Source organism: Gambusia affinis, linkage group LG21 (genome assembly GCF_019740435.1).
Source record: "Gambusia affinis linkage group LG21, SWU_Gaff_1.0, whole genome shotgun sequence".
In the NCBI taxonomy this organism is placed as follows: domain Eukaryota; kingdom Metazoa; phylum Chordata; class Actinopteri; order Cyprinodontiformes; family Poeciliidae; genus Gambusia; species Gambusia affinis.
In genome coordinates, this window is record NC_057888.1 from 2,570,148 (window position 1) to 2,585,419 (window position 15,272).

Consider the following 15,272-nt stretch of genomic DNA (forward strand, 5'->3'; position numbering starts at 1 on the left):
ACTTCAAGACCTTAAATCCAGAATCCAGAACATACAGAACCAACATTCCCCCAGACATTTTCTTTTCACTTTGTAAATAAACCACTTTCAGTGCTTACTTTCTGTTGCATCTGCATGTAGGTTTGAGCCTTCAAAAGATAACAGTGCTTTTCTAAAAAGCTGTCAAACCTTCACATTTTTATTCGCGGCGGTTCTTTAATTAGAGGAAGAAAACAAAACGAGCTCTTCCTGTCCTCTAACAGATTCACACAGTGGTAAGAATTTGGCAAAATGTCAAATTTAACTGCTGCAGTTCCAACTTCCAGCTCAGTCTGTGTGAATAAAATCATCTTAAATCCCCCAGAAGGAATTCTGACAATGATAATTATTATGTTTTTTAGTGCATTTGTAAAGGAATTCATCAGGCAAGTCTTATTCCTGATAACTATATTCTTGTTCAAAAAGCAGATGCTAATTTCCAAGTCAGATTAAGTTTATTTGAACCTAAATGGCTGCTCAAAACATGCATATGTAAATATGCTTGAATTCCACCTGCTAATCTGCATTTACTCTGGGTCTAACTAAAGCAGGTGAAAACACTGGGGGAAAAGATACTTAGTTTTTAAAAAGTGGTGTGTTTTGACAAATGTAAGCCATTCTTTTAATTAAACCAATGGGATTTTATGGATATTTTAACAAGAATATTTTAATCTTCTGCTGTTTTAGCGATGCCAAAGAGACTAGGAGAAAATCCTTAAAGTACAGAAACCACATAGGAGCCATGAATGAGGTTTGAATGCATATATGAACACCAAGCGCACCAGACACCACTCCAGAAACAGGAAGTGGACAACAGCGCAGGGCATTCTGGGTAAATACATCCAAAGCGAACATGTTAGCATAGTGCTAGCAAGAGAAATGACTGGTGTTCTTTTCTAGTCAAAAGGGAAACGGCTAACATCTGATGCTACTCCACTTTTGTTGACATTTCATGAAGAAGGAAAATGCTCTCATTGTCTTCTTCAGAGGTTTTCATGTAATTTCCTCTAGTGGTTCTTGTTGCAGCGCCCCCACAGGCGAGGAGGAGAAAAGTTTTTCAAACTGAATATGTAGCAAATTGAACTGGGTTTACCAGACTGTCAGGTGTGAAAACATCCTAAAAACAGTTATTAAAAAATTTATTAAGAAAGTTAATTTAGATCCCATAATTATTTCATGAAAAAGAGAAAATTATTTATTCTTTGAAACTAAAATGTAAATTTATTTTACTCTATACTTAATGCTTTTTATCTCACATTGGTTTACGTAAAATGTTTTCAAATAAACTTTCCATCATGCAGCTGAATCTTGTACATTTTCTGATTTAGACACAATTCACAGAACCTATTTCTGACCTGAAGTCTTACATGAACACCGCCTGTTCACATCCATGTGCAGCTTCTTCATCTGCCTGAACGTTTTGAGGAATTACTCATAATCACAGCAGCAACGAGCGCCTCGGCACTTAGGCTGGGAACATCAGAATACACTTGCTGACCGTTGTTTTTCCTCTGAAATTTATTTCCTCTTCTCTGCACCTCGATGCAACACACCATCTTCTGTCTCAAGTGGAAAATGTGTTTTCTGCTCTTTGTGTCTTTTCAGGTAATTATGTGTGTCCATGTGTCCACAGTGAGCATCAGAAAAAAGAGCTCATTCATGCAGAAAAGCAGCTCTGGAGGAAACAAGTAAATCCATTAAAGATATATTTTTTTTGTTTGTTTTTTTTTTTGCTTTCACAGTTTCTTTACTAAAACATTTTCTCAACATTTAACAATTACAGGACATCTTTAATGTGCATTCATGAGTTGTGATGTTTTGTGTTCCTGAATTATATAACAACATCCATACTTTTTATTTCATTTTATGTTGCACAATTATACTTTACATCTTTGAAGAGCAAAAGTGGAGCCTCCTGCACAACCAACAAGAATGCAGCCAGTGGTTTCTGGGTGGTAAGCCAACAACGCATTTATCATGCTTCCTTGAACAGGTTAGGAAAGTTTATGGCCTAAACAAAACATGTTTTTGCACATTCTTAGATAATGAGGCAATAGTCAGAATGAGTTCTTTTAGGACCTCTGTCACTGTAAAACCAAATTAGCTGCTTCTAATTCGACGTTTACAGTTCCACATGAAAATGGCTGCAAACAGATATTATCAGAAGCATATATCTTTGAAAAGCAGGAGTGGAGCCTCCTGCATAACCAACAAGAGTGCAGCAAGTGGTTTCTGGACGGTAAGTAACATGTGGAACTCTGCTGGGGTTGCTAGGTAACGGTGCAATGTCTTTGGAATGTGACTTGATAATAGAGAGGTTTGTGAAAAGGCTCCTTTTCCTGACACCAAAAAACTTTTTTTTAGCTACTGTGTTTTTTAAAAGTGCTGGACTATTTTTAGAAGCAAATAATACTCAATGAGAAGAACTAAAACATGAAAAATTGTGAATTTGGCATAATAAATCTCCTTTAACATTTCCTTTCACAGAATAACTGAATTAAATCAGGAAAAGGTAAGTGGCTCCTCACACTGAAGGCTGCTTTTGTTCATTTAAGGTTCTGAAGAGAAGATGTGCCGCTTTGTGGATGATTTTTTGTCATAAATTCAAAGCAATCCTGATGCTTACAAAGAAAAATGTAGCTGGTGTTTCCGGTTTGTTTATCTACCCAAACAGCAGCTTGGCAGAGCTGCAGAGTCCACCATGCATCACTGTGTGTTTGGGTCCAGCCTGTTCACTGCTTTTTCACACATTCTTTCAGCTCATTCACACTCCACACATTTCTTTTCTCCTTTTGTTGCCCTGAAGGCTTCAGAACATTACAAAGAGATGCAGCGAGCTCAGATCTGGCTTTCATGAGTTCTGTAACACAGAACCAGAACTTTGTTAAAAGGCTTGAGCAAGTTTTTGTCTCCTAACATCAGGAAAGTTCTCAGAAAGTTTCAGATCTGATGTGGAATTCACCAGAATTAAGAAGCAAATATGAAGGAATATAGAGTCACTATAAGGAGCTCCTGTCCTGTTTTTATGTAGAGGAAACACATCAGTGCCATCCAGTGTGTTACTGCCTCGCTTTGCTCTCGGCATAAAAATGTGATCCAACCAGAAGTCAAAAAGTTCAACTATTATTCCAGCTTCACGTCTGCATGTGGCATTATGTAAACTAAAACTGTATAATGTAAAATATAAAAACAGGAATAACAGAAAACATCTGTGTTTTTATCTCATTTCTAAAGAACCAGAACAAACAGGATTCTGCTTGAATGATTTATAATAAACCTAGAAATATATAATCGATTTTTAAAATTCCTCAGCCTTTTATGTTTAACAAAAAGTATAATAATTAGGACAAGTATTAGAGCCATACTAAGAAAATATAAAAATTAAAATTACAAGAATAAACTTAAATAAACGGAATAAACAGTCTTTATATATGAGAATGAAGTCATATTTTTAGAATATTTGTACAAAAATAGTCGTAATAAAACAAGAATAATTCAAAATTAAAAGAAAAAAAGTCATAATATCACAAAAATAGTCATAATATTAAAAGAACAGTTGTAATAACCTGAAAATAGTCATAATATTCCCATAATAAATTCACAATATTATGACAATAAAATGTTAATAATAAAAGAATAAAATCATAAAATTCAAAGAATAAAGTCGTAATGTTATGAAATTAATCTGAGAATAAATTTATATTCTGAGAATAAAGTCATGAAAAACTTTAGTCATAATATTCTGATAATAAAGATATAATAATACAAAAATAAAATAAAAATTCAGAGAAAAAGTCACAAAATTACAATAATAAAGTCTAAATAATAAAAAATATAATTTTACAACAATGAAGTCGTAATATTGTCACTTTATTAATGTAAATAATCCAATAATATTTCTAAAATAATATCAGTAACATTTTGACAATAGAGTTGCAATATTATCACTTTATTCTCATATTATTTTGACTTGATTCTCATACGACTATTCTGTTGTATGTGATTTTTCTGAATTTTAAATTTAGCGTAATACTCCGTCAGATCGCTGAGAGACAAAGATCGAGGTTTGACAGACATTTTCTTGTCACATGTCATGATTGGGTTTAAATGAAGTGTCTATAAAAACCTGAGGCAGTGAGTCAGGGAGAGTCACAGACAGAAATAAAATCACCTTTGTTTTCTGAGGATGGAAGGGCAAAAACAGCAGAAGCCACAGAATATTGATGCTGCTCGAAGTGACTGGAAGTGAATTGTAATGAGATCCTGCTGCCTGCAGCACGTCAGAGGATAAAACCAACATGTCTAGTCGAAATCTGTGGATCTTTTTCACAGCACAGATTTAAATATGGGATTTTTGCATTTATGCATAAATGTTTTAGTGGAACATGAATACCCAACAGGTTCACATGGGAACAGAAATGGCCTGAAGCGCGGCGCTGCAGGGGGACAATGAACAAAGGCTGTAGGGAATATATTACTACAAAATACACTAAATAATTATTTCAACTACTTTCTAAACTATTTATACAGTTCCTTATACACTTTTTTCTGAATGTTGAGGCTGTGAATGATATGAATAAGCACACTACACAGGAAAGCCCTCCTGAATATTTAAGGAGATAAAAAAAAAGACGGCCTATGCAAAATTTGTTGAAGGATAATTCTCTTCCTCTGAGTTTGTGAAGGAAATCCAAAAGCAGTTCATCTCAAGGGAGAAGGGAGGCGAGCCATGTGCTGCAAAATTCAAAAGCTTTCTTCAAAATTAAAGATGTTGAAATGTTCCCCCCATTTTTCTGACTTAAACAGCTGTTCATATCCATCCATCCATTTTCTGTTCACCTTGTCCCTAATGGGGTCAGGAGGGTTGCTGGTTCCTCTCCAGCTACGTTCCAGGCGAGAGGCGGGTTCACCCTGGACAGGTCACCAGTCTGTCGCAGGGCAACACAGAGACACACAACCATTCACACACACACTCACACCTAGGGAGAATTTAGAGACCAATTAGCCTGACAGTCATGTTTTTGGACTGTGGGAAGAAGCCGGAGAACCCGGAGAGAACCCACCATGCACAGGGAGAACATGCAAACTCCATGCAGAAAGACCCCGGGCCGGGAATCGAACCCAGGACCCTCTTGCTGCAAGGCAACAGCTCTACCAACTGCGCCACTGTGCAGCCCCAGCTGTTCATATACACTGCATAAAAAGAAACACATCTTTTAGTTTAATTAGAATTACCAAAATTATTGCCAGAAAACTTTTCAAAAACATTTTTTATTTTTTTTTTAGAAGTTACTGTTGATAACTCCTGTTTTCAGTTTAATTTATTCCTGAAGTTTGGGTTTGGAAAGAGAAGAAACAACACGTGGGCAGCGTTCTCCAAGGTTTGAGGATCCTCATACTGTAACTCACCCTCAGTAAATGGTTCTGCACTTCAGTTCCCTTTGATTGTCGATTAGTAATTTGGGAAGAATCTTTCCCCCAAGCAAACTGTGTGGGCTCTGACTTCTTAACCTTTTGGACTCATCCACAAACCGTAGGTTCTGCATAACTTCACATAAAAACCGGAGCTGGACAACGAGACTCTGCCTACTTTGGCAAACACCTCAAGAGACGAGATGAGATCAGTTTGGAGCTGAAGTGCAACATAATAGAGATTACAGTGACAAGGGTGAAGAATATTTTGTGTTAGTTTGTATTCTTGCTCATCACTGATGTCCCTTTTGGTCAGAGAACAGGGTTTCCATAGTAATGTTACCCAAGACAGGTTCAACTTTATATGGTCAAAAAAAAGGAGAGGAAAAATAAATCCAATACTCTACTGCCCTCTGGGGTATTAATGGTAGAAGTGCAAGCATGCATAAATTAAATATATTAAAAACTATCAGGTAAGAGTAATTATATGTTGCATAGATCACAACATTTAAACAAAAAACAGATTTGCTGCCATTATGTGGTTGAAACCATAGGTTTAAATTCACCAAAATAAAACTCACCAACTTAGTTTACTGTAATTTTAATTCATACGTTCAACTTAATTTAGTTTTGTATAATACAATCAGATTAAATGAGTTCCATTCTAACAAACGGATTTTTATGGACAGCAAATACTGTAAATTTTGAAACATTTGCTCTTTATTTGCCAAATATTTCAGGGGGAACAGATTATTTCAGACAACTGAAATATTTGGTTCCAATCTGCTCTCTATCTTTGGCACAAAAATCACAAAAAGGGAGAGCAAATGTTAATAAATCTACAGGATTTGTTGTCCATTACGAAAATAATGAAACGGAACAGAATTTCACGCAAGACCGGCTCCATTTCAGGCTGTTTTCCCCTTCCAATATGGCGGAGGGGTTGACGTCTCAGTGCGACGAGCAGCTTGTCATACATCGGCGACGAACTTCTGATTCGTCATTGTTCGCGTCGTTGAATCTGATTGGTCTGTTGGGGTTCCAGCGTTACAGATTCCGAGTAGAAACACGGACTCGCTGTTTTCCATCCGTTATCCCTCGGACATCGCATCTTGTCGTTGTTACAGCATGTTTTTAATTCACTAATTAAAAATTTGATGCAGCTGACGTCGTTGTAATTGTAAACGTTCGAAGCGACATAAATTCCGTCTGTTTCAGGTAATTTCTACGGCTTTTATCCTGAAATAACTTGCTAGCTAGCTGGCTAACACGAGTTTACATTAGCTTCTCTTAGCTCTAAAACTCGGTAATTTACTACATTTTTGTTATTTAAATACAGTATGTGGCCTTTCTTTGGCATTTTTAAGCAAATGCCAAATATTCTCTCTTATTGGTCAGATTTAAGCATTGTATGAAAGGCTTTAATTAATCCTACAGTTGAATATGGTGTGTTATTTATTATTGTTTTAATTTCTGTTCAGGGTTAAATCTGGTCTCAGTTTGAGTGAAAATATTTAAAATATCATTTAATTCACACAAATGTATAAAAATCAGTTTCTACCTAAACTGTTATCTCAACAAATGCCAGTTGTGTAGAAGACAAAATAAAATAAACTCTGTATGTTTTTCTGGAGAAGATTTCCATATTAGTCTAAAACTGGACAGAGAGCAGGGCCGGTCCAAGATTTATTAAATGGGAGTAGATCCCCCTTCCAGTTAAGGCTACTGGTGTAACCACATATTACATAATTTAAAAGTCTCTATGTTTCCTTTTAAATTTATTGATTTATCATTAACTGGAGTATAAGACATAAAAAGGGCTACTTGCTAAACCAAAAGTTCATATAATATACATACATTTTGAATTTAAGATGAAAACACATTTATGCTTTACCCGAAACTCTTTAAATGACGGTTCAATTTCAAAAAAAGGAAGGCCATGTTATTGCATTTTAGGCAAGAAAATATTTATTTTCTTATTTAAGAAAAGAAAATGCAATTATTCGTTTTGCGTCTCTTAATATATTTTTAATATTGCTTAAAAGTGGCTTAAGTAGTTAATTAAAAATCTGTAGAATGTGTCAAATATTTTTATCTGATTAATCGATTTTTAATATAATAGATGTAGTTTTGTAAATATAGTAATAAGTGACTAAACCTGCAGATAAAAACATTTTGAGAATATTTGGTCAATTTAGTTTTTGTCCCCAGTCATGTCCTTCCAGGCGGACCGTGGGGGTATGAGGGGACAGATGCCCCCCGGCCAGAACTACCTGAGCCCTCCCGCTCCCCAGCCTCCTGCTCCACCGTACCATTACGACCCACAGACTCCGCCAGGTTCGGGTTACCATGGCAGCGCCGGCTGCATGCCCCACCACCCTGACTTCATGCAGTACCCTCCCCCGGCTCCGTCGCAGCAGACCTCCGGCGCTCTGAGGCAGTGCCCGCTGCGCCCGCCTTTCCCCAAACCCCCTCCCAATTTCCCGCCTCCCCCTTTGCCCAGCTCAGCAGGGGGTCCGACGCCCGGCTCCCAAGTGTCTGTTCAGACCTCCTACCCTCCCTACATGATGCCTCCGCCCCCGCTGCCTCACCCAACCATGCCTCCGCCCATGAGCTACCACCCCCCGTACCCCATGAACTACCCTCCTTTCCCTCCTCCGCCCTTCAACCCTGGCTACGCCCAGACCGCTGGCCCCTTCCAGCTGGACCACGGTGTGCGACACGGGGGGCCGTACCCGTACGAGAAGTCCGCTGACAGCCGGAGGTCACCGGAAAGAGGGTATCGCCATGACGACCACAGGCAGAAGAGCTACGGCGAGCGGCACAAAATGGAGTTCAGCGCAGAGAGGAAGGAGCGCGGGAGGAGTCCAGACCGGCGCGGGAGGGCGGAGGGGGGGCGCTACAAAGCTGACTACGACAGAGGGAGGAGTCCACCACGACACCGGAGTCGCGAGAGGAGCAGGTAGGGGTCAAACTGACGGCCCTGGGGCCAAAACCAACACGCCTCTGCTTTTTATGTGGCCCTCTACCAATCAGTTTTTTTTGTGTGACATATTTTAACAACAAGGCATTTCAAGTGCTTTTTATAAAATAAATAAACTTATTGAATCAATTAATCACTATACAGACTATAAATCAAATAAAATTTTCTTTTCTATAGCACATTTCAGCAGCAAGGCATTTCAAAGTGCTTTACATCAAATCAAACACAGAAACACAATGCAACATAGAATCAACAATAAAAACAGAACAATAAGTCAGATTCCGTCAATAAATTTGCAATTGATTACCTTTCAAATTCAACTCTAAACAAGTGGGTTTTTAGTTGAGATTTAAAGGAAGTCAGCGTTTCAGCTGTTTTACAGTTTTCTGGAAGTTTGTTCCAGATTTTTGGTGCATAGATGCTGAATGCTGCTTCTCCTCGTTTGGTTCTGGTTCTGGGGATGCAGAGCAGAACCAGAAGGAGTCAAAGCAGTTGGTTATCGTTAGGAAGCTATTTAACTCTTTAAACAGCTTTTTCAATAACTTTCCTGATGAATGGGAGGTCAGAGGTCGGCCTGTAATTCTACAGTAGTGATTTGTCTACATTGTTCTTTTTTATCAGTGGTTTGATTCCTGCTGTTTTCAAAGCCTGGGGGAAAACACCTGATGAGAAAAGATGAGTTACTATTTGGATCAGATCAGTAGCAACAACAGGCAGAACTTTCTTAAAGAAATGTTCTAGAGTTATAGATCTAGAACATCCAGACAGCAGGAACTGGAGCTGAGTTGACTTATAATTTCCTCTAGGGTTTTATAATTAAGTAGTTGAAATTGGGTCATTTTTCCTGTATTTGTTTTGTTTGGGTTCAGTGTTGGTTCTGACTTTATAGAGGATGTGCAGATTAATCCTCTGATTTTTTGAATTTTCTCTGAAAAGAAACTAGAAAACTGGTTGCAGGCGGCAATAGACTGAAATTCAGGTGGTAACGTGATAGGAGGGTTTGTGAGTCTGTCAACTGTTGCAAATAAAGCTGGAGCATTGTTAATGTTTTTGTTTATGACATCTGCAAAGAAAGCCTGTATTGCATGTTTGAGTGTTAAATGATAGTAACGTAGATTTTCTTTATAGATGTCATAATGAACGTGAAGTTGAGTTTTACTTCGTTCTGCCCTACGGCAGAGTTGTCTTGCAGATCGAACTGTTTGTGCATTTCTCCATGGAGATTTCTTCCTACCAGACACAACCTTCATTTTAATTGGGGCAATAATATCTGAAACTTTAGACTGAAAATCATTTACCAACTTATCTACGTCGTTACAGCTTAAGAGTGAGGAAGAAGAGTAGATTTGATTAAATGTTTCTGCTGTGCTTTCAGTGAGAGAACGTTTTGTGATGGTTGCTGTTTGTCCAAGTGGATTAAAGGATAAAGAACTTTCAAAGATAACAGGAAGTGATGCGACAGGGCGCCATCAGTTACAGAGACATTGGAAATATTCACACCCTTACTGATAACCAGGTCCAGTGTGTGTCCTTGAGTGTGTGTTGCTTGTTTGACATGTTGTGTTAGACCAAAAGTCTCTAAGATATTAGAGATTTTTAGCCCCTCTGTCTCGGGGTTTGTCAACATGAACGTTAAAATCACCAACAATTATTAAACAATCATAATTAATACATACAAGAGATAGAAGTTCATTCAACTCAGTAAAGAAATTTTCCACATATGTTGGAGTTTTGTATAAAGTTACTGTTAAAGTCCGTTTGAGGCCTTTAATCTCAATTCCAAGATACTCAAAAGAAGTAAAGTGACCCAAAGAGATTTTACTACTATTTACTGTATTCTTAAATATTGAAGCCACGCCTCCTCCTTTTTTATGTTTTCTATTCTCACTTAAGAAATTGTAGTTAGGAGGCGCAGATTCAATTAGTACAATCGGTTCATTATTGTCATTCAACCATGTTTCTGTCAGGAACATAACATCGATATTATGTTCAGTGATGAAATCATTGATTAATAGAGCTTTAGCACAGAGAGGTCTGGGATTTAAAAGAGTTTAAGTTTTAGTGACTTGGAGGCCAGACGTTCTTGAGTCTGAGGTTCCTTTAGGCAGGGGAACCGTCTGAGGTTTGAATTAGGTCCACTGTATTTTACGTTTCTGTTTTTTGTAACTTTTCTTGTAGTGATCCGGACAGGTAACGTCCTATTTTTCAGTGCCGGGGGGCCAGACACATTCTGGGGGAAGACGGGTGTAAAAATAATATCTGGACCCTCAGAAACGCAGAGTGATGGATCCTCTGGGAAATCGGAGGCAGGTGGCTTAAATGTAGTGAGGTCTGTAGTACGAGTGCTAAGGAGAGACGTCCCAAGTAGAACCTGTTGATTCATTCCGTCTGTAAAATTAAGAAACTCTGGTCCAGAAGACATTTCTCCAAAGGTGTCTTGTGAATCCTGTGAATGAGTGGATGAGCCAGGAGGGGGCGGAGGAGGAAGGGAACCAGTCGCTCCGTCTCCAGTCGATGTTGTATCAGCTTGTTTTGGCTCCTGATACGTGGAGGGTTCCATCCTAATCAGACGTCCTCGAGCCTGTTCTTCTGAAGCGATGATGACATTGCTGTCCTTGTTGATAAAATAAAAAAGGTTTGCAGTGAGTAGCTTTATCCCATGTTTATTAAGACTGCGTCCGCCTCTTCCAAAAAGGTGAAAGCGCTGCCAGTAGATCAACACAATTAGAGAAATCTTTACGCAAAACTGTATAAAACCAATACATATTTTGTATGAAAGATAAAAAAAAAACATTTCAGTACATATTTTCTACCCAGGACTCCTCAACGTCACCTGGTTCAAATTCTGTGTAAAAAAAAAAAACATTTATGTTTATTAATCAATTAAAAAAACTCATCAGTAATAAGGATCTCACTCCTGTCTGCTTCATCACAGGGAGCGGTACCGCCACCGAGATGTCCGTCGATCCCAGTCACCTGATCGCTACAGGAAGAGACCTCGGAGGTACGACTTTCAGGTTCACACAGGGAGGCAGCAGGATGTCACCTTTAACCTCATGATAAATGATGATATTGTCATTTTGAGACAATTTTCAACTAATAAATCAATAAGGTTATGATAAAAGTACCACCTTTCAGCAAGAATTAGGAGCTTGTTTAAGTCACTAATTCCTTAATATTAATGAAAAAGTTCTACTGTAAGTGCAACAATCTGCCAGGGGAATAAAACATTTGTCCCATTTTATAACTTATATTACTACTTGGTACGATTTTGTTTTTGCAGTGGATTCATTGGAGTTTATTATGATAGTGATAAATCAAAATGTTATGAAAATATATTTTTTCTGACCAATAAAATGATCTTTTTCAGCGTTTTTTTAGATTTAGGTCAAAAGACTAAATGTGAAATGAGTGGAGGGAAAAAAAGCAACCAGAGTTCAAAAAGATGTGAGCCACTTTTAGTAGATATAAATCTGAAAGTGTGTTTTTATTTTGGTTTTGTGTAGCCGCTCAACGAGCCGAGAAAGAAAGCGAGGGCGCTGGGAGGAGGAGAAGGAGCGGAGGTCCGACGGCTCCTCGGGGCCGAGCCGGGACCGGAGCTACCCGTCCCTCCGGAGCCGGGACTCGGACGAGGCGTTCGGCGAGCGCGATCGGCAGCGGGACAGAGAGAAGGAGAAGTACGACGAGGAGGAAGAGCAGCTGAAACCCGCCTGGATCCGCTGCACTCACGCCGAGAGCTACTACTCCAACGACCCCATGGACCAAGTGGTACGTTCTGCTCAGCAAACCCGGCCCGCCTTCCAGATGAACCCAGAACAGTTGTGTGCTTAAATATTATTTTATCGGTCAAATCAAAGGGACTTTTATCCGTTCACTGCCAAGTTACATCAATCAGTCCCTCCAGTCTTTTTGCAATTTTGCACTGAATTAATCACACAAGAAATTTAAATTTCCACACTGCAAAAACACAAAGTCTTAAGAAAAAATGTCCTAGTTTCTGGTTCAGATATCTTATTACACTTGAAATAAGACAAAACTAACTTACAAGTAACTTTTCAGGAAGCTGTATGAGCTTGTTTTATGTAAATAATTCCTTAATACTGATTTTAAAAAATACTAGTTCCATTGGCAGATTATTTCTCCTACAATAAGACATTTTTCTCTTTTTGTAAGTGAGACAATCTGCCAGGGAATCCAGAACTTTGTCACCTTGATTAATTCCTCTAGGATTTCATGATTGTTTTTGATTTATTTTTTAATATTTTTTGCAATTAAAATCACACTTTCAGAAATATTTACAAGAAATTTTTGAATATTTGCACTTATGTATGATGTCAAATGAGACTTTCTGCTATTCTGCACATCAATAAAGGACAATAATGGACAACTTGACATCAACTAAAGCTGAAGCAGCAGTTTAGTAGAATTAAGAAATACTGCCACCTACAGGTGGGAGTTAGCATCACTTAAACCCAAACATTTTCACCATCTTTACGGAAATGTGCAACAAACTCAGAATTATGCATCAGTGTGGAACTCACATAATTGTGAGTTTATTGCAAACTTTATGCAAAAATGGTCAAAAACTTTGGATTTAAGTGATGCTAAATCCCACCTGTAGGTGGCAGTATTTTTATTTGCTGCTTCAGTAGCTGTCAAGTTATTGCCATTGAGTGACAAAAAGCCATATTTTGTTTGCCATATATAAGCAAAAATATTGCAAAAATGTCCTGCAAATATTTCAAAATTTGTAGTTTAGATCACCAAAACAATCAGTGTGAGAAGATGTTTGATATTATTTCATTTTAAGAACTTATTGAATACATAGACAGCTCTTTAATAATATTTTAACTGTTTTTTTAATGGATTCTGTTAATGCATTCTGGAGCATTCACGGTCTTGATGTGGCTGAAAGTGAAAAAGATTTTGACGCCGTGCTGTAGATTGTCAGATCGCCTCCTGCACGCTAAAAGCCTTGCTGATCCCAGCTCTGTGTTTTTCTCCCAACACTGACCTTTACCAGGAGTCTGTGAAAGCTGCAGCAGGAACGCTGGCTGCTCTTCCAGGAACGCCAGAGTGACTGTAAATGTCGGAGTAAACTGATTTATCACGACTGTCTGTGCTTTTTCTGCCTGGACAGTGAGGATGTTATCGCTGAGTGAGAAAACAGAGGGCGTGGAGTGACTTTGGCTCAGATCGAAGGTTAAATGGAGCCGCTTTATGGGAATGAAAGCTGGATAATTTAATGTGCTTCTCGTTCTGGGACAAAATTAAGTTTTCACAGTTTCCAAAATGAGATTTCAGGAGAGCATTTGTTGCATTCTTAAAGCACTCAGTTTGTCTTGATGATCTTTGTTATTTGATCGGCCCACAGAGCGACTTTCAGTCTCTAGAAACCTAATATCTAATGAAGTGATCACATTAAGCCACTCAAGACAGCCAACCTTGTCACTTCATACTCTGACATTCCTGTAAATGTCACAGAAAGTTACATTAAAGTGTTTTTTTGTGTGTAATAATAATTTCTCTGCAGGCGTTGGAGGCAGAAATCCCATTAAATTCACTTCAGTCCTCTTTAACCGCTGCTTGGACGTTAGAAACTGTTAGCATGTTTCCATCAGCGGCTCAACGGATGGTGCCTTCAAACGTTTGGCCTTTCCTTCCAAATCATTGATCATTACAGTCAGAAACCACAGGGAAAAGAATTGCAATGTGTTTTTATGCTTAAGAAAATAAAAGAACTGTCAGAGAAACTTTTGTCCAAGTGTCCCCAAAACGTTACAGTGCAGAAAGTCAGTAAAGAGAAACTTGTGCCAGAAGAGTAATGGCTTCTTCCTCAGTGAGATCATTTCAGATGTATTATGGCATGTTTGTGAATTTGCTTTTTAAAAATTTTCCCAAGAATTCACACATCATGTTTTAAAGCTTGTGATCTGCTACTTAGCACACAGAGATCCATTTCCTGTCTCTGTTTCAGGGCGACTCCACGGTCGTGGGAACCAGCAAACTGCGCGACCTTTACGAACGCTTCGAGGACGAACTGGTGAAGAGGCAGGAACGAGCCAAAGCCGCTCGACCCAAATGGGAGCCGCCTAAAACCAAACTGGACGAGGATCCAGGTGTGTAGCCCGACGCTCTACTGGTTCTGCTGCTGTTTTTCATTATAAATATTATTTGGATTTAGTTTTTTTTTATCATGCATCCTTCCTTCTTTCCTGAATTTTATAATTCTTGTGCTATTCATTTCTTTCTTCCTTCCTTCCCTCCTTCATTCTTTCCTTCTTCCCTTCCTTCCTTTCCTCCTCTCTATAATCATTTATTTGATTCCAGTTTCTTCCTGTAAATAAAGAGTCAGGTGGAAATGATCCCGTCCTCACAGTGGAAACTAAAGCTTCTGGTTCCTTTACAGAGGAATATTTACATGGCGACTCCTCTGATGTTGGTGACCTTTCAGTGACCTTTAAGAGCAGCCTTTACCTTTACCTTTTCATTGCAGACGACAGCAGCAGCGAGTCGGACTGCGAGTCGGACGGCGACGGCAGCAGCTGCTCCAGCACCTCCGACTCCGAGGTTTTTGACGTCATCGCTGAGATCAAGCGGAAGAAGGCGCATCCGGACCGCCTGCACGAGGAGCTGTGGTACAACGACCCGGGGCAGGTGAGACGGAACCAGTAGAACCCAGTTCAGACCAGTGAGACTAGGGAGGGTACTGGTGGCGGAGCAGCTGGTCAGGGGGCCGGCAGGAAAAACAACAGAGGAAGTTTCTTTCTTCATTTCTATTCTTCCTTCTTCCATGTTTTACTTTTCTTTCTATCTCTTACCTTTATATTTCTTTCTCCCTCTCTTTTCTTTCCTTCCT

The 15,272-nt window shown here is 38.8% G+C and overlaps 1 protein-coding gene across 2 annotated transcripts in view; it reads left to right on the forward strand.

Moving 5' to 3' along the window:
* Window positions 1-6,487: 6,487 nt before the first annotated feature.
* drosha (drosha ribonuclease III) overlaps window positions 6,488-15,272 on the forward strand; it is a 129,741-nt gene continuing 120,956 nt past the window's right edge. Inside the window, exons 1-6 of one of the 2 annotated variants that reach the window (XM_044105227.1) lie at window positions 6,488-6,648; window positions 7,642-8,392; window positions 11,349-11,417; window positions 11,920-12,181; window positions 14,391-14,532; window positions 14,910-15,070. In XM_044105227.1, coding sequence (XP_043961162.1) covers window positions 7,644-8,392; window positions 11,349-11,417; window positions 11,920-12,181; window positions 14,391-14,532; window positions 14,910-15,070 — 1,383 coding nt within the window. In that variant the 5' untranslated portion in view covers window positions 6,488-6,648; window positions 7,642-7,643. Of the gene's footprint in view, window positions 6,649-6,717; window positions 6,737-7,641; window positions 8,393-11,348; window positions 11,418-11,919; window positions 12,182-14,390; window positions 14,533-14,909; window positions 15,071-15,272 lie in introns of those variants that run through there. The other variant, XM_044105228.1, reaches the window with a different exon arrangement.